At 38.6% G+C, this 22,598-nt stretch overlaps 1 protein-coding gene across 2 annotated transcripts in view; it reads right to left on the reverse strand.

The window, feature by feature from the left end:
* The window catches only part of LOC147222873 (glutamate receptor ionotropic, kainate 2-like), a 62,466-nt gene that overhangs the window by 20,803 nt on the left and 19,065 nt on the right, over nucleotides 1-22,598 (reverse strand). The window contains exons 2-6 of one of the 2 annotated variants that reach the window (XM_086167085.1): nucleotides 18,767-18,934; nucleotides 17,763-18,020; nucleotides 15,212-15,393; nucleotides 12,689-12,742; nucleotides 11,150-11,323 (exon numbers count right to left, since the gene is read on the reverse strand). In XM_086167085.1, the coding sequence (XP_086023211.1) occupies nucleotides 11,150-11,323; nucleotides 12,689-12,742; nucleotides 15,212-15,393; nucleotides 17,763-18,020; nucleotides 18,767-18,934 (836 nt within the window). Of the gene's footprint in view, nucleotides 1-11,149; nucleotides 11,324-12,688; nucleotides 12,743-15,211; nucleotides 15,394-17,756; nucleotides 18,021-18,766; nucleotides 18,935-22,598 lie in introns of both variants that reach the window. The other variant, XM_086167084.1, reaches the window with a different exon arrangement.

Below are 22,598 nucleotides of genomic sequence, written 5' to 3' on the forward strand. Positions count from 1 at the left end.
GCACCAGTATTTCTAGCAAATGGCTTACAGGAGTAAGAACCACTTTTGTTACTGAACGATATTTCCAGTTTAAAATTCACCTGAAAAAATAATGTGTCCCCCAATGCAACTGTTTGTCACATATACTTGATAGTAAAAAAATATATATTTTGAATCAATTATTTTAAAAATAATTTTCAAACAAACATGTTCTTTTCTTGCTTTGTTGAGCTAATGGCAATTGCTTTTTCTCAAGCCAGGGCAAAGATGTGTGTATTTGAAATGATAATAATTAAATATTTTGTGCAGAAAGCCAGTGGCACTAAATCACCCAAAGGCGAGACAAAGTGGTCTCAAAATATAAACATTGGAAAGAAAAGTCCATTGCAATGGATTCAGAAAGGGAAAGATGTATTTAAAGCAGGGCAGTTCATTTATTTGTAACAATAAATTGGCAAATTTCAAATGCAACTCCAAATTCCATATTTGTTAATGTGGATGTATTGAGTTCTAGATTTTATAAATCTTGAAGATGAGATCTGGTTAAAGTCATGATTTCATCAGGAGAAAACAACATATTACCCATATTTTCTGGGGAATATTACTGACAGAATTGGGTGTGTATCTGAATTAAAATAGAAACAAGGCAAAGTTAATAGTGAAAATGAAATGATTAATTCCATTAAAAGAAATCATTAACTCCATTAAAACTATAGTTGAGTTTGTTAACAAAGCATTGAGCTTTTTAGTACGTGTGTGTATGTGCAGTATGTGTGTGCGTGTGTGCCTGTGTGTGGCTGCTTCCGTGCGTGCATGCACGTGCGCATGCGTGCGCACTCAGTCTACTGCCAAGCATTTCTCTCAAACCTCTTTGAATGATATTTTATCAGCATTTCTCGCTGGCTTAACAGCCATCCCTTGAAATATACCCCTCCCAATTTCAAGTTTTGATTACCGTGATATATCAAATATCCCTGGGCTCAAATGATTTATTAGCTATTTTTCTACTTGTCTTTGGAGCAGAACAATTCCTCAAATCCCTTTGTGATAGAAACAAAAAGAGGCTGGAATCATGTAAAGAAGTAAAGATCAAGGAAAAAATGAAAATGGTGAAATAATGGCTTACAGCTCTGGTAGATTGGATTCAATTTAAAAACAATCTTAGAGCGATCTTGATATTTATTTCAGAGTCAAGCAGCAGTCCTGTGGGCTATTTTAAGTACTTTAACAGAAACCAATCTTTCACCCTGGCAACACACGGATGGAGGTGAGAGGGTTTTCAAACTAGACAACTTTTATTTCCTCCAACCAACAAATTCATTCCAAGCAAACACATCAAAAAGAGTCTTCAAAATTCGTATGTAAGAAACAAATGTTTAAACACATCTGCACTTACCTATTACCACAGTGTATGTACGCCAGATACGCAAATGCACACAGATAAAATGAAAACCAACATTTAACCTCCTCATGTGTTAAATTTCTCATAAGTACATTCAGTTTCCTGGTTTGGAACAGGAGAGTTCCAACCCTCTTGCAGCAGTGTTGACACAAATATATTCCTATTCACGGCATCAGTATTCACATCAGCTGTCCACCTGCACATAATTCCATAACTCCTCTGATATCGTATCACTATGAAAAATGACATCCCTCTTTCTCTTTTCACCTCTTTTCAATCAATCACACTTGCATGCACAGGCACACACACGAAGACATATGCACACATGCACACATGTACACACATGGTACTTACTCGTCTGATGGACATGCACTGCGGCTCCTTGTGCCGTGCTTGTGGGCAGTGAAACTCCACGATTTATATGTATCATATACATCTGATTAGCCCTAATAAGATTAGCCCTGACCTGTTATTCACCATGCCTCACTGTGGTGCAGCTGCCAGGCACAGAGCAACAACACACACATACACACACACACATACTCGCACACATACACGTTGGCAGCATTGCCATCAGCGTCAGAGTCAAAATGTCAGCAGCAGAGAAGGAGGCTCATTGTTTTGTGAGAGTAAAGCTTTTCCACACCTCACATCACAGATGTACCCACAGGATTGAATATTTGCAAGAAGCGCAAGGTAATTATTCATTTCATTTCATAGTTTTCATGTATTTGCCTTGCACTGGTGCACAGTTGATCCACAGATGCTACTATTGAGGGTGAAATACTTTGTTTCAAAATGCATAATTTTCAGCAATTAAATCTTCACGACTGATATATTTTTCTAACGCACGATGATTCCTAATGTCTACTGCATTTGGAGTTTAACTGGGAGACGCATTATGTACTTCCCAGACTAAAATCTCATCAGGGATTTGAGTAGACTGGAGGAAAATTTATTTGCAGTGTTACTAACGGAAAATGAAAATGAACCAAAAGAACTGATGCATTAAAATACCAGACCTTCTGTTGGATTAAGGTAGCGGCTGCAATTTCATCTTCCATAAGTCCTGGTCTGCTAACAAAATTTAGGTAAATTACATAATTTCATCGTTTCTCTTGCAGGCTCACAAGGATCATGATAAATGTAATGTTTTTGCAGGGCTGATTCATGTTCGCCATAGATTTAGACCTGCTGAGGTACAACTTATTTTCAACAGCAACACTTCTGCTCCTACTCCCAGTACTACACTTACTCCTACAACTACTCTTCCTCCTCCTTCCAGTGCGACTACTACTAGTAATAGTAATAGTAATAGTAATAGTACCCCCATCCCTTGGTGTTCTTGCCTGAGGAACAATTGGTGAGATTTCTGCATAACTCTACAATATTGTTTCATGACTCTCCAATTCACACTTACAACAAAAATCTATGATGAATACTGTGGTGCTGAAACAGAGTTCACAGTACAGTGATGGCATTGCACAAGTTAAAAGCCATTTACATTTTGTAAAAGACCCTGAGCCGGATATTCACTACACTTGAAATTCTGAAAACTCACACTTCTAGAGTCTGCAAAGAGATAAAAAAAGCACACTGAAATCTGACACATGTGATGTATGGTGCATATTATGTGTTTCAGGCCTCCCAGCAGAGACAGTGGGCCATCCCAGATTCCGTTGGGGGTAAATTTGTCAGGCAGCTACTGCATGGTGCATCTCCCTTTCGATCTCCTTTTCTCTGTCCTTAACATTTCCCCGTGTTTCTTTCTTTCCCAGTACCTATATTTTCCTTTCTATATGCTCTATTGTTGCCTCCTTTTCAGCCTCTTCTTCTATCTTACTGTAATGCATACCACCTTTCTCTGTGCTCCAAAGCATTTCAGTGTTGGCATATAGGAATTTGCCATCACTGTGACTGCCAATTTTCTTTTTGAGTGTTGGAGGTTTATTTCTTCTCTAACAATTAATTTCCTCATGATGAGGGCAAAGAGACGCTTTGCCCAATATTTCAAAATGAAGAGTAAGACCGAATACTTCCAGCAGGGACCTCTGAGTAACACTTCCATGGTGTTGATTGATGTGAAAGCACATTTGAGGTTCAATTGGTGATTCAAGCTTTCTTAAAGGAGGGATTAGGGCTACACTGCAGTTTTGTGCTTTAACAGGGAGGGTCATCAGGCTGAGGAGAAAAAGGAACCCTGATGAATTTGCACATTCTTTTTAATTGAATTATTGTAGAATACATCAAACAAAGGGTTTGAAGGTATTATTAATGAATGAATAAATAACATGTGTTATGCTCTGTAATATGTCATTTTTTTGTTTTACTGCAGAAAATTACTACTTTATTTTTATTAGCAATATTTAATTTGATGTTTCCTTCATTGAACAGTTTAAAACGTTTTAAAGTACATATTAACGTACATAAAAATCATGCACAGGTTGATAAGCCTCTTTAACTCTGTTTGTGCTCAGACCTCTGCTGCCAGAAATATACTCTTTAATACTTGAAAACATCACGTAATCAGGATTTATGCAATTTCATCCAAACACCCTGGCAATGTGCATTACATATCGAATTCATACCTTATTAGGCTTACATACGATAAGTTTAACACTCAGAGTAGCATGAATTTGCCACCCCTGTTCACCTCAGAGACCATCCCCCGTAGCAACATGCTGCTGACTAACTTATATCTGATTAATGCATTGCGAATATGATGGCTATGTTTCATATCTAAACATTTCTTGCTTGAATACAGGTTTTTAAGTGTCTGGTCCAATGTCTCCCCTGTTCATCAGCCACAATCCATAATGCCTACAAACCAATGAAAGATGACAATACTTAACACAATGGATGAAGGCAAAATTAATCCGGAATGTAATCTGGGAAATGTAGAAACTCTTCGGATGAATATTGTCAATACATTAACCCTTTCAGGTATAAAAAAATCCATATATATACACTAGAATTAGGGTTAAGAAGTGGGTAGTTTTTGCGAAGAAATGCATTGTGCATTTTACATTAAAATATTTAGAAATTATAAAATGTCAAACCACTGAAACAGCTTAAATTATCCAGCTGTCGTTTTATTATGACTCCATATTGCAAGTTTCTTAATGTGGCTCAATTCACAAATGAATTTTTTACAATGGAGTATCTGTAATAACAGGTTTTCTTCCATTTCAGGAGCCCATATATATTAATATCATGACAAACGCATATTTAACAAAAATTACAATTCTTTCAAATGCATAGATTTGTATGAAACTACATCTCAGTCAGATACCTCTTTGTTGAAATATTTGTTTTAGCAGAAACACTAGGCAACTAGACTCTAACTTCATCACAACACGCAGGTGTTTACATTAAGACTTTAAGGGATGATAAACAAATATCTTCAATCCCCCCAGGAGCCTGCAGGCTGCAGTAGCAGTCAGTGATGAAGGCAGCAGAGGCAATGACAGGCGAAGGGAGAGATGTGGAAAGTCTTCAGTTTTAGTTGCTAAATCTAGAGGTATTAGTGGCAGAGGATGTGGGGAACCATGGAAATGTTTGTATGCCTTAATGAGCTAACATTTGTAACAAATTTTGCAAAACTTTCTTGAGGCTTCTATTTCTTACAATACTCCTCTGACCCTATACATGTATTTACTCCAGAAGGAACATTTGGGTATTTTAATTAATCCAAGCATTTTTATCATTGGGTTTAAAATAGCTGAGTGAATGTTGCATAATATCACTAATTAATTTGACATTTTCCAAATTTAGGGAACTGCCATATAAATGTACATGCTTATTAGACTTCTAAAATGCAAGGTAAATATAAGCGGTAGAGGAGTAAAGCATATAAGATCTTTTATGATGTAAGGGCTTTCGTTTTTTCTTTGTAGATTTTATGCAATTATGTCTGCTGCTGTCTGTGTCTGCATGTAAAGTGTGCTATGTGATTTGAACGAACATATTCACGAAATTGACAGTGGCTGTTTGTCAATATTAAAGGGAATACAGAAAGAATACGTGTGTGGGTGCGGCCATCTTCTCCAGGGACAGAAGCTTTCCAAGACCTCCCAGCTAATATCACCACGCACAAGTGACTATGTGATGCACACAGGCCCTGCCTTCTGGCCGCCAGAGGCTGATTGTATGATAGTGATCCGATGATGGCCGAATTCCCTGATTGCAGATATTTTTCTTTTTTTATTGTCCTATTTGCATCAGAATGTGCACATGTGGTTGATATGTGACGACCCGGGGAAAGGATAAGGATTCGGTTGGATAATGCATTTTTCACACTGACCTATTCAATTGCACATTTTAACTTTCATCCTGAATGTCTGTTATAGCACATGAAATAAAACAAATGCGACAGAAAAATCGAAAATATATTGCAGAGTTTGAATCACAGGTACAGATGTCATATATTTTGCTGTTTAAACAGCCCCTCCTTATCCCTCTCTGTCTCTGTCTGTTCTCGCTCATGAAAGGCTTCTATGAACCCAGGGAGCATTGGTGCTAATAATGTTGATGCTTTGCCAAGCCCAGCTGGTGGTGGCCAGGACAGGGCTTCGAGTGTCTGCTCTCCACAGTTGCTGTCTTTAAAATACTCTCTCCTCTGCCAACTTGGAACACAGGGTTTGGGGGAGTTGGGTGAGGTATTACATTGCTGTAATGGGCGCAACCAAACTATGAACCTGTGTGATACTATTCTGTTAATGCAGTCTATTACCAACACAATTCACCGAAAAGGAGGTACAAAAATACTGAAGATGGTGCAATTAAACATTTTTATCAATTTTTTTGCAAAATATGCCTAGATCAGGAAATTTGATTGGCAAAATTGACTCCATCTTTAGGACACAAACAATGTACATGTTTGTATATACCTTTGACCTACCTTTAACATATCAGTTATGCCAAGTCTGTGATGCATGCTATGAAGCATCAAAGATAAACTGACAAAAATGAAACTAATTCATTTGTCATGTAGTTCACGCTGATATTCTGTCTGACACATATCAATTCTCATTTTGGAGAATAAGGAAAATTCCAAATTTAGAATCACATTTCCATGTAATCTTGTCTGCAAAATGATATACATCAAGGAGAAATGTAATTCATCCCTTGTTTAATCTAATATTGACAGGGTAACAGAAAAATTGCCTCACCAACCCCACAGAGGACTCAGATTTAGTTGAAATACTATATTGATAAAGTACATAAGGATCCATGAAGTCAAACTGCAAACCCTCTGGAGAGTAATTTCCTCCCTTAAATGTGAAGATTTGAATCAGACATCTTGTAGTACCAGTGTGTGTCAATATCACTTTCAGTACAGTACAGACACATTTATGTGTCAACATCCATGGTGAAATACCTTCTACCCAGAGCATTAACCCACAGGTTCCTCCTCCTCCATCCTGCTTCTATTGTGTGGACTGCTTTTAGTCTCTGCAGAGCCTGGTATTGCGGTGAGGAGTCTGTTCTTCCCTCTACTCCCCCTGCCTCTTTGTGTTTTTCCATTCTTGAGTACATTTCCATGCAACACTGATGTCCTTTTAAACAAAATTACATCCCATGCTGAAAAAGTACTCCATTAAAAACGTATTTTGTATTTGAGACTCTAATCCAATTATTGCCCAATATATTAAGGTCGAAGTTCTGAAATTCTAATCAAAATAACCACCGAACATCAAAAGGAAAATAGTTAATTCCTTGGGGTTTGTAACAACCGCATAACGTGGCTACCTTTGAAGGAAAAACAAAACAAAACAAAAATCTATATATGAGTCAAAAACACTCTTTCACATATTACATAAAGCATGCTCCACATTTTGTACACAGATTTCAGAACAGCGTTCAGTAGGCCTATTCAATGAAAGTACTTTGTAAACCTGGTTGTTGAGTGCAAGCGGTTACTGTGTCACATTTAACCAAAGATTGCTGTTTGCTAATTGCACATAAATCTGCAAGTCCTACCGGGCTGTCAGACAGGGGCCGGAGTGAAATGTGTCAGAATTAACAAGAGAGGAAATTACTGCATGTTGCAACTGTGGAGAAATGGGATACTACTTGCAAATGCATCATTTCTTGAGGTTTCCTTGTGCGTGGGGATGTAATTTGTATCTTGCGGAGGACAGGCAAACACTACCAGTGGGAGATGGGAAAGCAATACCTTTAATAGCTTTTGTTAAAAATGTAAGCCATAAACAGTGTAATACAATCATAGTAGGCGTAAATTCAGGACAATCGCCTCTTCTTTATATGCAGCTACTGCTGAAAATATTTGTTGAAATCTGGTGTTCTAATCACTTCCATGACCACAGGTGTATAATATCAATCACCTTGGCATGCAGACTGTTTTTGCAAACATTTGCGAAAGAATGGGTCGCTCTCAGGAGCTCAGTGAGTTCCAGTGTGGAATTGTAATAGGATGCCACCTGTGCAATAAATCCAGTCGTGGAATTTCCTCGCTCCTAAGATTATAAGATTATAGAACATGGAAATGTTTAGGAATGACAGCAACTCAGCAACAAAGTGGTATGCCAGATAAACTGACGGAGCGGTGTCAGCCGACGCTGACTTCCAAAACTTCTTGTGGCCTTCATATTAGCTCAGGAACAAGTATGCTGAGAGCTTCATAGAATGGGTTTCCATAGCTGAGTGTTGGATGTAGTGGTCCAAAGCACGCCGCCACTGGACTCTAGAGCAGTAGAGACGCATTCTCTGGACTGACTAATCACACTTCTGCATCTGGCAATCTGATGGATGAGTCTGGGTTTGCCGATTGCCAGGAGAACAGTACATGTCTGATTGCATTGTGCCAAGTGTGAAGTTTGGCGGAGGGGGGATTATGGTGTTGGACTGTTTTTCAGGAGCTGGGCTTGGCCCGTTAGTTCCAGTGAAAGGTACGCTGAAAGCTTCAGCATACCAAAACATTTTGGACAAGTCCATGCTCCCAACTTTGTGGGAATAGTTTGGAGCTGGCCCCTTCCTTTTCCAACATGACAGTGCACAAAGCAAGGTCAATAAAGACATGAATAACAGAGTCTGTTGTGGATGAACTTGACTGGCCTGCACAGAGTCCTGACCTCAACCAAATAGAACACCTTTGGGAAGAATTAGAGCGGAGACTGTGAGCCAGGCATTCTTGTCCAACATCACCGTGTGACCTCACAAATGTGCTTCTGGAAGAATGGTCAAAAATTCCCATAAACACACTTCTGAACCTTGTGGACAGCCTTCCCAGTAGAGCTCAAGCTATTACAGCTGCAAAGGGTAGACCAATGTCATATTGAGCCCTATGGATTAGGAATGGGATCTCACTTAAGTTCATGTGCGAGTCAAGGCAGGTGAGCGAAGATTTTTGGCCATATAGTGTACATTAAACCTCTCTCTTGCGCTACTTAGGCATTCTTCAAAATTAAAAATGACATTACAGTACCCAGTTGATGACCTTATAGAACAGTTAACCCTATATTACCGTGATTATAACTCCATAAAACACACATATTCTGCTGGTCCAGATTCTATTTAAGCCTAAAGCTTTAGTGAGAAAGGCAATTGTGATGTGGTTTCATCCTCTTAATTAATCTAAGTACATAATCAGATCATCCATAATAGAACTTGACAGAAATGGAAGAAGAATAATCAGATTTGATGACATTGATCCATCCATTCACCCACACATCCAATCATCCACACACACACACACAAACACACACACACACACACACACACACATCCACATATGGACTGAAATAGACTAAAACTCTTAATAAGTGACCCAACTTGCATAAAGTCTTATTCCATGCCAATGATGCCTCTGACCAACAGAGTTAAGGGAAAGAGCTTGCTATTGGCTTCAGGCTTGCCTGTGTCTGGGAGCAACTTCTTATGTAGCCTTGCCTGAGACAACACTTGGCCTCACCCAAGGCACAGTGTCAATGTGATTATACAGCACTTTGCATTAATTCAAGCCTAGTGGTGTGAGAAAACATTGCATGCTCCTTTCAACGTGTGCACAATCCCCACCCCCATCTCTTCAGCCAGCTCTTCTCTTCCTCCTCCTCATTCATTCCCTTCCTGCCACCTCCAACTCACCTTCCCCACCCTCCTCCTCCTTCAATCTCAGTCAATCAATCCTTCACAAAATCACAAGGTGACAGAGACATTGTCGTCCTGGTAACCACTGCTGTAACACTGTTGCTTGGTCACCAAGTGCAAACAAACCCAATGCATAGCAAAGCTTCAGTGTCATGGGGAACAAGAGCAATGCACGAGAAAGAAGAAATAAAAAGGATGCCGGCAGGGGTAGGGGTTGAAGGTCATACAGAGACTGATGCAGCTCATCCTCACTTTGATTTAATGATGTCCTTCAAGATTTGCTTCTCAGGCTGGAGCGCATTATTACAAGTGCCAGGCAAATCTACAAATCAATTAAACACATTTAAATAACAGAGAGAACACTTACTGACCCTTTATTATTTTTGAGTGTAGGTACAGGCAATTTTTTTCTCCTCAAGCAAAACACTCTCTTCACTGTCTCTTTATTATGCCATTAAAATTACAAAGTTTTTATATTCATGCTCTTATGTCCTCACTAACACATTATATGAAATTCTCTAGAGAATGAAACACATCTGATCTGAAATTTATAGATAGGGCAGTCTAATGATGTGCTCTGTCAAGATTTAATGAGACTCTGGACGACCGCTTGTTATTTGACACTGTTACGATTCATCTACAGAGATAAGTTGCATTAAACCCAAAATGATGACTTTCTAGGGGAAGGAGATGAAGAATCAATAGGATGTAATTATTTATTTAATCCATGTTTGCACTTCTCAAGCTTAACATGGCAAAATTGGGATGTGTTTGATTTATGAAAAAAAAAAAAATATATATATTATCCTCACAACAGTGTGTGGTATGGTAAATGCAAATAGTGACTTATTTGTGTAGATTAACACCTTATTGCTACTTTGACAATTTTGAACACTTGCTGAAATGAATAGTCACTGTTATGTATAATTCAAAATAATTCTACTCAGTCGTTGTAAGGACATTATTTAATTTCACATCTGTGATATCCAGATTTGGTTCTTGAATCTGCTAAGACCAAAGACAGCAGTACGAATAGGGGGGAGGTGTATGTCTGCTTGGAGGGTGTTTTGAAGGTGGTGGAGTAAACTGATTGTTTACAACAACAGGCAAAGGAAGGGACCTTGAATGCCCATGATGAGTTCCATTCCCTTTTCACTTTCAAATCACCTTATCCAATGTTTTTTTGGATAGCATCCTAAAAAAAAAAAAAAAAAAAATACACAGCCATAATTTCCGTCCAATTTGCTCTCGGACTCTGCATGAACACTGACAGATTGTCATATTTTGGCTACGCTCCCAGAGGATTTTTCTGAGTGGGTGGAGGGCAGATAAACGGCTATTACCATCTATACTAGCTCATTACTGAATAATTAAACCAGGAAGCATCAACCCAAAGGTCCACACAGAGAACGTACAGTATATTTACTCACCTTTACTCACCCATTAAACTATAGATCGCAAACTTTATGAAAGACAAGTGACACGTACTCATTCCCATTATTTGAATAATCTTCCAAAAAAGCTACATAAAGATGATGCCATGATTACAAACATAAATAACCCCCACAAATATAAATGCTGCTTATCTGATTGTAGACAGGAATAAGGTACAACATTTACAGTAAACCAGAAAAAGCTCCATTGAAGGTTTGGACATACCGTCATGAATCCATCCAGCAGGCCTGAGTCAGGTTTGGGTGGAGCTTGAAGACGCTCCATTGACCACTTCTCAATGATCGACGACACCTGAGAGTTCTCTGTGTTGAGGATGCGGAACCCAGTCATGTTGACTCCACTGTAACGATATGGCTCCATGTCCAGGGCAAAAAGGTCCTGGAAGCGTAAACATAAACTGGCTATAAATCCATTTCTTAAACAATCCGTATCACCTTGCATTCACTTTTTTTTCCGAGGGTATAAAACATCCCAACTTCACTGTAGCTGGTTTTCATAACGTGACTAGGGATTTTTGTAGCAAAAGATCAGAACACAGCAGCTGAAGCTGTTTCAGTAGTTCTTTTACCTCAGACTGAGGCTGTTGCCTTTATTAAAATGACGCTCTCAAGGTTACAGACAAGCTTTGGTGAGCTGCCATTTTCCTTGTGGAAGTGAGAGAGCAACCCAATTGTTCTGCATTACATGTGTGGTATCTCAACCAGGCAACGCGGTTGAAAAGGACACAGGACGAAGATGCTCTGCACAGAATTAACAGACCTACTGGGTTACCAGTGTGGATGGCTTTGAACCAGTACGCAACAGCTGTAGCCAACGCAGAGGTCTTTAACTTGCCAGACTCTGGCTGATATGAAAGCAAGTGGTTTTCCACCTGTAGGCAGCATGCCATCAAAACAGATATGCACTTCATACGTCTTTCCTTCCTCAATGACAAACCTGCTGTAAGTCACTCTGCTTTCATCTTGCTAGGTTCTCACACAGATGCAAGTTTCACAAGCAGTGATAAATGCCTTTTCTAGGTTTTCACCAACCTTTTTCTCGACATTTCAGATTGTTCTCAGGTAACGCACTTCGCCATCTGTTTGTTGGGGCTATAATGAAACTAATGGCTGATGGTCTCATCAACCGAAGCTATTATTTGAGCTCTTGATCTTCTGCTCTCCGGATTCAGTGAAGATGTGCTGCTTTTTAATGGGAGGACAGCAAACAATCTTTGTAGTGGTTGCGTTAACAATGTTGTAGAACTTCCAATATTTCTGTAAAACAGTTCAAACTACTCTTCCTTCTCCCTCTTTTGATGGTTATGTAGACAAACTTTCTTTTACAAATATTGATGCAGAACAGCAAAAATAAATATAATTATTCTCAGTTGCTTGATTAAAATTTTCACAATGAGCAATTAGCTGCCAACTGTGTCTGTGAGCTCAAAAACAGGCTGAAGCTCCGATTCAAACTTCAACATAACAGGATGTTTCTTCCCACTTATTATTATTATTAAACTTGCTTTGGTCTGAGTCATATTTAATTTCACACCATCCAATAAACAAATAAATACAACATCTCTTAGACAGGTAGCATTTCAACAAGCAAAACAAACCTGCATTTTATGCACAAAGAAGAAAAACATAAACATATCCTGCTGATAGCACAGTGCAAAAAAAATAAAAAATGAATAAAATATAAAAAAAGGAAAAACTCTAAATTGAATTGTGTCAACATGAAAAGAAGTGTCAGCTTACTCACCAGGGTGGTAAAAATATAATGATAGTATTCTGTCATCATCCCCATCGCCAGGGCCTACAATAAGAAAAGATCAGCAGGGAGTAACCAACAACCAAAAATTAATAGCATAATGAGCTGATTTCATTTCACATTCTGTTTCTGACCCAAGAAAGAAGCTGAGAAAATACCATAGGTGTCTCTTTAATTAGAGACCAGGGACCATTTTCCAATTCAAATGTTCTAACACCTTGCAGAAGACAGACTAAAACTCAAATGTGTATTAGAAATCAAAATCCTCAACAAAAACTGTAGACCAGCTCAGTATGGGGGTTACAATAAAACATCTAAAGCTGGTCTTTGCCTGGTTAGAAATCAATGTATGTGTTTATGGGCATGAAAAGAGATTCTGTGATTTCAGAGTCAGTATGAACATTTCGATATGAATTAAATAATTAATCAAAAAACATAAAAAATTTAAAACTTGGATAACTAACAAAGACCAAGCAAGAAATTGACATAGGCTTGGAAAAAGGATGGTTTTGTTGATGTATATATTCTATAGATTGTATACATTAATCATATCAGTCTAAAAACTGTATTTACTCAACACAATTTCTGTTCTGCAAGAGCCTCCATGGTCCTCAAAAGAAATGTGCCTATTAAATGAATATAAAATGCCTGGGAGCAAAATTACTCTTTCTAATTAAAACCATTTATGGTGCAATGGAGAGCATCCATTCGACAGGTCAGAAGCAGAGATACATTATTTTATAAATAGATTATGGATTGTGAGGTGCAACAATGTATCTGAGCCATTTGCATCAGTGCTTTAAGACAAAAAATAATAAAGAGATGAGGTTCCTCTTTTAAAACATACTTTTAAAACACATGGGCAATATAAGAGTCTATGTGTTGGGGTCCATTGAAGGTTGTAATGTCAATTTCAAGGATGCAGTTGATTTACTTTTAATTAGGTTCAGAAAGCAATATGGTAAAAAGACTCGGCCTACATTACGCTGGACCATCTGTGTCTGATGAAGTATTGTCAAAAGAGACTTAAAGGTTGACCTCCGTAAGTTTATGCAAATGAGCATGCATTACTATGCCTATTCTTTCCAAATGCACTGCAATGCAACTCAAATGCATTTAAACACATTTAAAGGTGTTTTTCAGAGAAACTTAATGTGAAGTAGGGGAGTCATGGATCAATTGCTAAACTGAGAACCTTCGTGGCAGCTACTGATTTTAGTGTTTCTCTTCACCAGTATAATCTTCTTTTTCCACTTATGTGACCAGTATTGAAGTACAATTGTGATGATAAATATCAATTATATGTAGGAGTGAAAGTAGTTTTAAATTCTTGCAAGCACAATTACCAAAAACCATCCTCTCTCTCTCTCTCACTTCATGGTTTCTGGTCAAAACCTAAACAAATAAAAACATTTCAATATTTTACTGTAGGCTACATGCAGGCCCAATGGAGTGGCCAGGAATTATAAAGACTTGACAATATGGTAAACTCTATTAAGTATCACAAGAATTAGTTTTTTCGTTTGTGGAATTTTGTTTGTGGAATTTATTGTTCGTCCTGTCCTGGTGCAAGCGGTGTCTCTTGACGTCTGACGACCAAGTATGGAAAACGTCCCAGTGCATTAAATGAAATGCACCTATCCACTCTTTTTCAGAAGTAGAAGCGCATGTGCACTCACATGCTGCAGAGCTAAATGTCTTGTCGGTAGTTCTTAAGCAGTTTCTTTTCCGAGCTGTTTTTTTTTATCGTTAAAATTTGAACAAAATTACACAAAAAGCAAATGCCCAGTCTCCCAATAGCGAAGGGGGTGGGGAGGCGACCTTGTGGAAGACCTAAGGCTCTGGCCAGCATGGACTACAACACAGCACTGAAAGTTCAGGAACAATTCGTTAAAACTGTTTAAAACGAATTGTTTTAAACTAAAAAGAATGTTCAAACAGACCTCTTGTTATGGATGTATTTTTTTGACCCGGAGTGCAGTTCTAAAGGAGGGCTCTATAGCAGGTAGCCGCTGCCCCATCTTCCTGGTACTGCGTACGGCCACTAAATCTTTTAGTGGTACGCAGTACCGGACCGTACCAGCTTACCTTCAGATCTGATTTTAAGATGATAACGTGATCAGAGCTTGCTTGTTTTTTGCTACCTTGATGCAAATTTTGGCATTCCAAGAAAATTGAGAATGGTCTAACAAAAACATGAGTATTCTAAGAAAATAAATATCCGGGGGGTTTTCACCAGCACAGTGGGATGTACAAGGCAGTACAGAGATGTAAATGCCAACTTGACTATTAGGGATAAGATCCTCTAAAAATAGAATAAAAAATCAATGTAAAAATAAGAAATAGTAAATGAATAAATAAAACATCTGATGTGTTTTCCCCCCTAATATTTTCATATAGACCTGTCTCACATCCAAATGAGAATAAAGAAGGATTTGTGCATTTTTGCTTTGACACACATGTTTTATCTGAAGAAACTATTAATCAATCAAACTTAAAATGGTGGATTCATACCTGTTTTAGTATCCAAGCAGCCATTTCATGTCCACAATCAAAGATAACATGGAACTCTTTAGCCTTCTTCATCTCTTTCAGAAGAGGCTTGGCATCCTTGGTCTCTGTGGGCAGTTGTCGGATCTTCAAACGGATGTTGTATCGTGACGGTGCCTTGATCAACTCTTGCAGTCGAATGAGACCTGCGGACAAAGACGTTACATATAGCATAAAAGGGTATTTTAAAGCTCAAACAACACAATGTGTTTGATCTGCCACCATTTTGTGGTATTCCTAATTCTGAAGAGGCCATAAAACCAACAGCATTCAGGTTTTCTTGGTGGAAGAACGTCTCACATGTGTGCCTCCCTGTAATCCTGGATCTATTGATCCTCCTACTCTTGCTTGGCAAGAAAACAGACTGCTACAGACCTATCAAGAGAATTTAACACCAACCCAGCATATTGCTCTCTAATTCCAAAAGCACAAAATAGAAAGCCCTTGGATGTGCACCCTCCCACAGAAACCCCCAATCCAGCAGAAACCTTACAAATGTTGATTTGCCTTTGTCTCCATGATATCATACAGCAGCATGGAATAGCTTCAATTTTATCATGATAGAAATCCATAGTCAATCCTCTCTCCGGTCTCTCTCACAAGCACTTTACTTGTGTCCTGATGAGAGAGCCTCTATTTGCCCAGCTTGTACTTGCCCCCAAGGGAGCCCAGCACTGCTGTCTCATATTGAGCTACCATCTTCACCTTTCTTTTCTTGACCATGCTCAGGTTGAAAGCTCTCCGGGAGATACTGTGATGAGATTACAATGAGTTTCTCTCAGTAGAGAACTTCTGAGTCCAGGGATGAAAGGGGCTGGATTGATGGGAGAAATGATTACTTGTCATGGGTATAAAAATGGATGGAGCAGTGAGGGTAGTTTAAGGGGGAACTCAAGAGAGATAGATTTTTTTTTTGTCGAACCTCTTTAATATAGCTCAGCCTATTTCTTATTTTGAAATGAACTGCTGTGTGAGCAGTTTAATGGTCTTACTGTGAAAGGGCCTATAGAAGGATTGGTGTGAAATAGGAGCATGCGGGATTTGTTGTGTAAAGTACCGTTGTCGAAAGAAATGCTGAAACTCCCACAGTTTTCCTCAGGTAATTCCAATAGATCCCTTTTCTGGGGCATGTCACTCTCCTGTTTTTATTCGCACCATGGGAGGTGTTAAGTAAAAAAAAAATCTGTCAAGGGAGCCCAGTGTTTGAGAAACGCTGTCATTGGAGATGTTTTTGGGTTCTGGCTAATGCCTTTAGACCTTCCCCGTGGATCTTCTAACGGCTGTGTGTGAATATTTTATCCCGTCCGATAGTTTTTCCTGCCAGATGTCAGATAGGCTCCAATCAGTATAGCTCAGGGCCCTGGAGCATGAAGCTATGTGATTTGTGAGCCTGGGACCTGGTGAAAACAGGGAGGGGGGGCAGGCTACCGAGCTATGCAGCTGTCACACTTTTCCAGGGCTTCAGGTGTGTTATAGCAGACATGCTCCACGGAGGAAAGCTCCCCTATCTGACTGAGGGAGAGAGGCGAGAGGTCATCTTTTGGCATCACACTGTGGCTGTTTGGTCGAGAATGAGAGTGTTAACATGCTGAGGCAGGGATTGTAGAAAGGTCAAGGAGATGAGTCAGAATAATGTGGCAAGTGGAACGAGTCATTGCCATATCATCTAATATTGATGTATGGGTACCAGCAGGCTGCAAGACATGTTATTTGCTCAAATGCATGCAACAAATGTAAAATCAGGGGGGAAAAAGTAAACACTCTTAGTGAAAATGTGATGATGACAAAAAGCTGATGAAAAGACATGACAACAGTTGAGATCCTGACTGAGTCGGCTGGTCAGCTAATATGAATATGAAATTGCTCATATGGGAATTTAAATTGTTGCACAGCATGTTGGTATTTAAAACCTGCGATGAGAACTTGTCTAATCTACTTATATAAGGTTGTCATGGTGCCAAGCAGCACGTAAATTTTGAATAAGCTTTTGGATATTGTTATCTTCTCTGGAGCAATTATACAGTGCCTCATAAAAATATCAATGCAATCCAGCTAAAATATGACTCTTCTCTTTTAAATGCACATCATGAGCCTCTTCACAAAGTCACAGCATTGACAAAATGGCTCATCGACACATTTGATAGCCACCCTCGGAGATCAAGTGTCTCTGCATGTTATTAATGGCTGTTGTCAAGCCCCCACATACCAAAATACTGCATTGCATTAATCTGAAGAGACATTGGGTCATTCTGGGTAATGTGGTTCTCTTTTTTTATGCCCCTGTTCACTCTCCTGGAAGACTGACATGGACTGCACCTGAGGCAGAACAGTAAGCTATTGATTTCTGAATTAACTTGACAGGTTACAAAGCACACAGTGAACTCTGAGCAACACTGCCACTTTCGGTAGCTCACCTGGTACCGTTTATTTTTCTGCTGCTGGTTTTAAGTATCAAAACACGCACTGAAGTGTCATTGTACTATTAGAGAAAGACAGACACCCACTCTACCTGTACCTGTGCTGTCGTCATAAACCACAGTGACTGTTCTCCACTTGAAAAAGTGGACAAGGTCAAGAATGGCTCTACTGAGGGAGGAGAAGTCGGGGTACAGGCTGACGTAGTATGAGTCCCTGTTGTCTGACACTTGATGCTTCCATTTGGTCTGGATGTGAGGCACTCCCAGAGCATTGCAGATGGACTGGACAGCGTTTGCAGATGAACTATGTGAAGGTCCAAAAATGGCTGCCACTCCAAGGGAGAGTTGATCACATGCTGTGAAGTGCATAAACAAAGAAACATATAGCATGAGTATTACCTTTGTGCTTTTTTTTTGCTTCACTATTACCGAAAATGCACATATTTGAGTTGAGCAAAAACAAAACAGGGCTACTTAGCTTTCCCAAAGGTAGAATCAGGCTCTACCGTGATTCATACCACATAGGTAAAGGGTGGAGTCATAATATGATTTTGAGATTGTTTCAGCAAAATCTACAGCTGAAAATCATGAAACGACCTCAAAATAATGAATTATCATCTTTTTTAGTTAAAGATTTTTTTGGTTTTTGTCAATTATTTATTTCAGCGAAAATTTTGGAAGCTGTAAGGGTTTGCTACACCATTTGTTACCTTTTTCCTGAATAGATTCAATTCTAAGATCATTAGGAAGTACCTATCATACACTAGCAAAAAAAAAAAATGATAAAAATGATCCAATTATCAGTAACTGACGCAAATGTTTGCACGAAAGTATATAAAAATTGAATTTGCATTTCTGGCACATCTATTCTGTGTTCTCCTGGTTGTTCAACTTATACTGTATGATACTGTAGATGTGAAAATGTATTTAGTATTTGTCCTGTTAAATGCCCAGTCTAAAATCTTCTGGAAAAAAGGATCAACTTGCCGATTATTGTAAACATTCAGTGTAATTTATCTTCCACATGCTACATTTAAAATGTATTATTTTCAGCAAGAATAGGTTACATGAAGTGTGTTCATGAGTGACTCTCTTAACTCACCTTTCCTGGAGGCCTCAAAACTGTCAAATATGTTTATTCTCTGGATATCATAGGTGAGTGTGGTGTTGGGAAGCAAGGTGCGGTTCCTGTTGATTGTATTCAAGGCAAATTTAAAGGCTAGTTCTTCCGCTCCAGAGGGACCACTCTCAATGGATTCAAATATTCCCCCTGGAAGTAGAGAAGAGAAAGCACTAGTGAGCCAGACGGTAATAAACACTTCCCTCTCCTATAATTGCAATAGATTCCTTAACAAAAGACACAGTAAGGAAGTAAATGATCAATAGGATAAGGGCAATTACAGTTTTTGTTGTGCAAATCATTCTAAATACTTCTGTATTTGCACTTCCCTGTCATTGATACTACTTTGTTTGCTGCTTTATAATGCTCACTGACACTGACAGGAAACAAAATTACATAGTGGATTAGGCATTTAGATATTAGTTAATGAATTCTGTGTCAGTCATGGCTATAATTACAGGCAATTAACTGCTTAGGGAGGTGAGATCAAGAGTGGATGCCCTTCTTTAACTCTCCTGCCCAGCCTTGACAGAAAGGTTGACTGTTAGTTTTTTTCCCCCTTGTTGATTTCGGTCCTTCTACAATGAGAGATGAGCCGAAAAACGAGGGTGCAAATAGAAGATTAAAAAAACAAGGGATATCAGACAGAGAAGAGAGAAATTAGAGGAGCGTGGCCTGAGGTGATATTCCTATACATAGTACAGTATTGAAAGGGTATTGGAACAATAGGAGAAAAAAGCGTGAAATTAAATTCAGATCAAAAAAGTTCTAAATATAACATTTCTAAAGATGAAGAGACTTCGGATTTTAGATAATTGTTTCTGCTCTATATTCAGCTATTTTTTCAAATGCATTTTGGGAGAATATAAAAATGCACATATAAATCCCAGCAAAGGAAGACAGAGGCTGTCTTTATGCAGCAGTAGAACATAAAATACTAACCAGCCGTCAGATTGAAGCGCACTAATGCTTGCTTGCTTACTTATTACACCGATGGATGTTTGAAGCGAACACACTGTCCATCAGACTAATGAGAAAATAATACACATGATATAAGTCCAATAGCGATATGTTCTGAAGTATCTACGGTAATGCATTTTCAAAATATTATTTTCTAATGATTTTGTAGTGATCATTGGAGCTTGGAGACATTTGAGCTGCTTAGGTTAATTAGTGAATATGTGGCTACTTAAAAAGTCTTGTTACCTCAGGGTTGGTTGAACATAAAACATTGTGATAGTTACTAAATGACCAATTAAAAGACTCAATTCAGTAAAAGAAAGTCGAAAATAAAGACTGTATAACTTGTCACATATTCTTAGCAAAACTGAAACCATCATGACTCTGATAACTGATAAGGGCCATATTTAGAGCAATATAGTATGTATTATGCAATAAGCTATTTTACATAATTTTAGATGAGGTAAGGCTGACTTGTATATGTTGCAATATGGTAGAATATGTACCATGTTGAAGCTTCACACAGAATAAATCCAAGTCAAAATAGCCAAAAACAAATTTCAAAATAAACGTAATAAAATAGCAAGATGGCGGACGCGAGGATGGAATCCGTCGTGTGAAAGCTTTGCAGAAATCAAACTTAAAAGAGAATAGTTGACAGAGGATGAGATGAAAAGAGCTGTTTTGAGCACCTAGAGACAAACTTCAGGGATGAATTCACATCTTCAATCTTCTCAGAGGAACAAGTCCAATTGATGAAACCCTAGTTGAGAACATTTGAACCTCACTTAATGATTCAATTACAGAGACTGGCATAAAGGCACGACTTCGAGAAAAACTGAGAGTTTGGCATTTTTAAAGTGTGGAAGAAAAGAAAGAACTTTACTGTAATAGACATAGCAGCTATAAATAGAATCTGTTGGCATGGAGTGATAGAAAGGAGTACAGGATGGCAAAGATGTTATTAACTTAGTAGAGAAAGCTTTATCATAGTAGCAGTGTTGTGCATTACTATATCTTTTCTTTTGAGTTCAGTAGAAAACTGAAGGAGGTAAGAGTAAGGATAAAAAATCATGAGATCAGGACATTTTTCAGGACATCTATCTGCACTATGATGATATGCAGATATATGCTGAGTGAAATTCCCCGTGATCTGATCCCCAAACAATGTTTTTTTTTTTTTTGTCAAAGTGTAATATTACTGGACTTTTACATAACGATTGCATGTACACAGTCCACAGTATGATTTCGCAGTTACAGGCCATTCGTTAAATATGGATGTACTGTTCCACCCCCGAGTTGAATTAAATGACAATTGCAAACAGTACCATTGTGTAGAATATTAGCTGTCTTCAACTTATAAAGGAATAATATATATTTTGTCTTTAACTGTCAGTCAGTAAATTATTTTAAGCACTGTGTGATTAGTTGCTATTCATAGCATTTTATTACACTGTATTGGGACATTAATATTCAGAGAACTAAGTACCTGAGAATCATCATTAGAGATGATAAGAATCATGTCAGTCCGACCAATTGCATTATTATTGCACTCATGCCCTGAAGGATGCAGTTCGAGCTACATTGTGTGGTTAACTCTGTATTCAAATGGCCATCAGACTATTTATTATTGTGCATTGGATTTCTTTTGCTCTATGCACATCCTATCCAAAAGTAATCAAGATACTTTCTTATATAATAGACAAACAGAAACATCAATCAAGATAGTCTGAGTGGATTTCTTCACATCACACATCACAATGATGACTAGATTGTAATTATCAACTTTAATGTATGTGGAATTGTAAGATATAACGATGCTGTTATTCCTTAAATTTTAGTGTTCCAAGTATATATATGTGTGTGATGCAGTTTAAGAGAATCTGTCTTCCCACATTTTTTTGTGGGGCACCAACTGACTGCAGGTGTGTGAATTGCAGCAGAGATAATCAGTGTGTGTGTGAATTATAGAACCACCATCACTGCTACCGGTGTGAATTATAGTGCAAATGAAAGTTCTGAGTGAGTTATGGGCTACAAAATCATCCTGACAAGAAAACAGGCCTCCTGACGAGGAAACAGGCCTGCTGATCTGAGTGTGTGTGTGCGTGTGTGTGTGTGTGTGTGTGTGTGTGTGTGTGTGTCGGGGGGGGGGACTGAACAGAATATGGAAAAGGAGCAGTGTGAAAGGATGTCTTCTCTGGGTAAAGTTTAATCCCTTTTCATGATTGTTCAAGTAAGTGATGAATATTTTCGCTTAGAGGTTCTTTGCAAGGCTTTGTTTTTGATAGACTGACATTAGTTAAGTAAATAGAATGTATTCTTCCCAAAGGACAGTCATTGAAAACATAAACTTGAAGTAATTACTTATACCTTAGACGTGCCGCTACTAACAAAAAAACTGAAATCTGTGACTTTAGCAAAGCACTGACAGACCATTACTATAAGTATGAATGAGAATTTGATTAGCTCCTTACTTTTTAAATTCAAGAGATTGAGGTCAGATATGTTTCCATGGAAGCTCAAGGATTTATCTTGTGGCTGAAAAGCATCCGCAGTTTAGGAATCTCTGCCACTGACTGGTGGAGGAAGAGTGGAAAGCCTGTCTCTTTGACTAATGACAGGGCAGGTGCAAGAAGGAGGTGGGCTGAAGAGTGGGTACCATGGCAACCAGCAAACTTGTTGTGCATACCTGGCATGTGGCCAGGTATGCACATGCAGGTTCTCAGTCAGGCTGCGGGATCACTACCGACCACACCAATTCCAGCACCTGGCCTGATTGTGTCTCCTTCTTCCTTTCAGGTGGGAAAATCTCTGTTTGCAGCCAATAAGGTGAAGGCCAAAAAGATGGAAA

This window comes from Fistularia commersonii, chromosome 20, assembly GCF_037954325.1.
Source record: "Fistularia commersonii isolate RoL2024-O1a breed Wild chromosome 20, RoL_Fcom_v1.0, whole genome shotgun sequence".
NCBI classification, from domain to species: domain Eukaryota; kingdom Metazoa; phylum Chordata; class Actinopteri; order Syngnathiformes; family Fistulariidae; genus Fistularia; species Fistularia commersonii.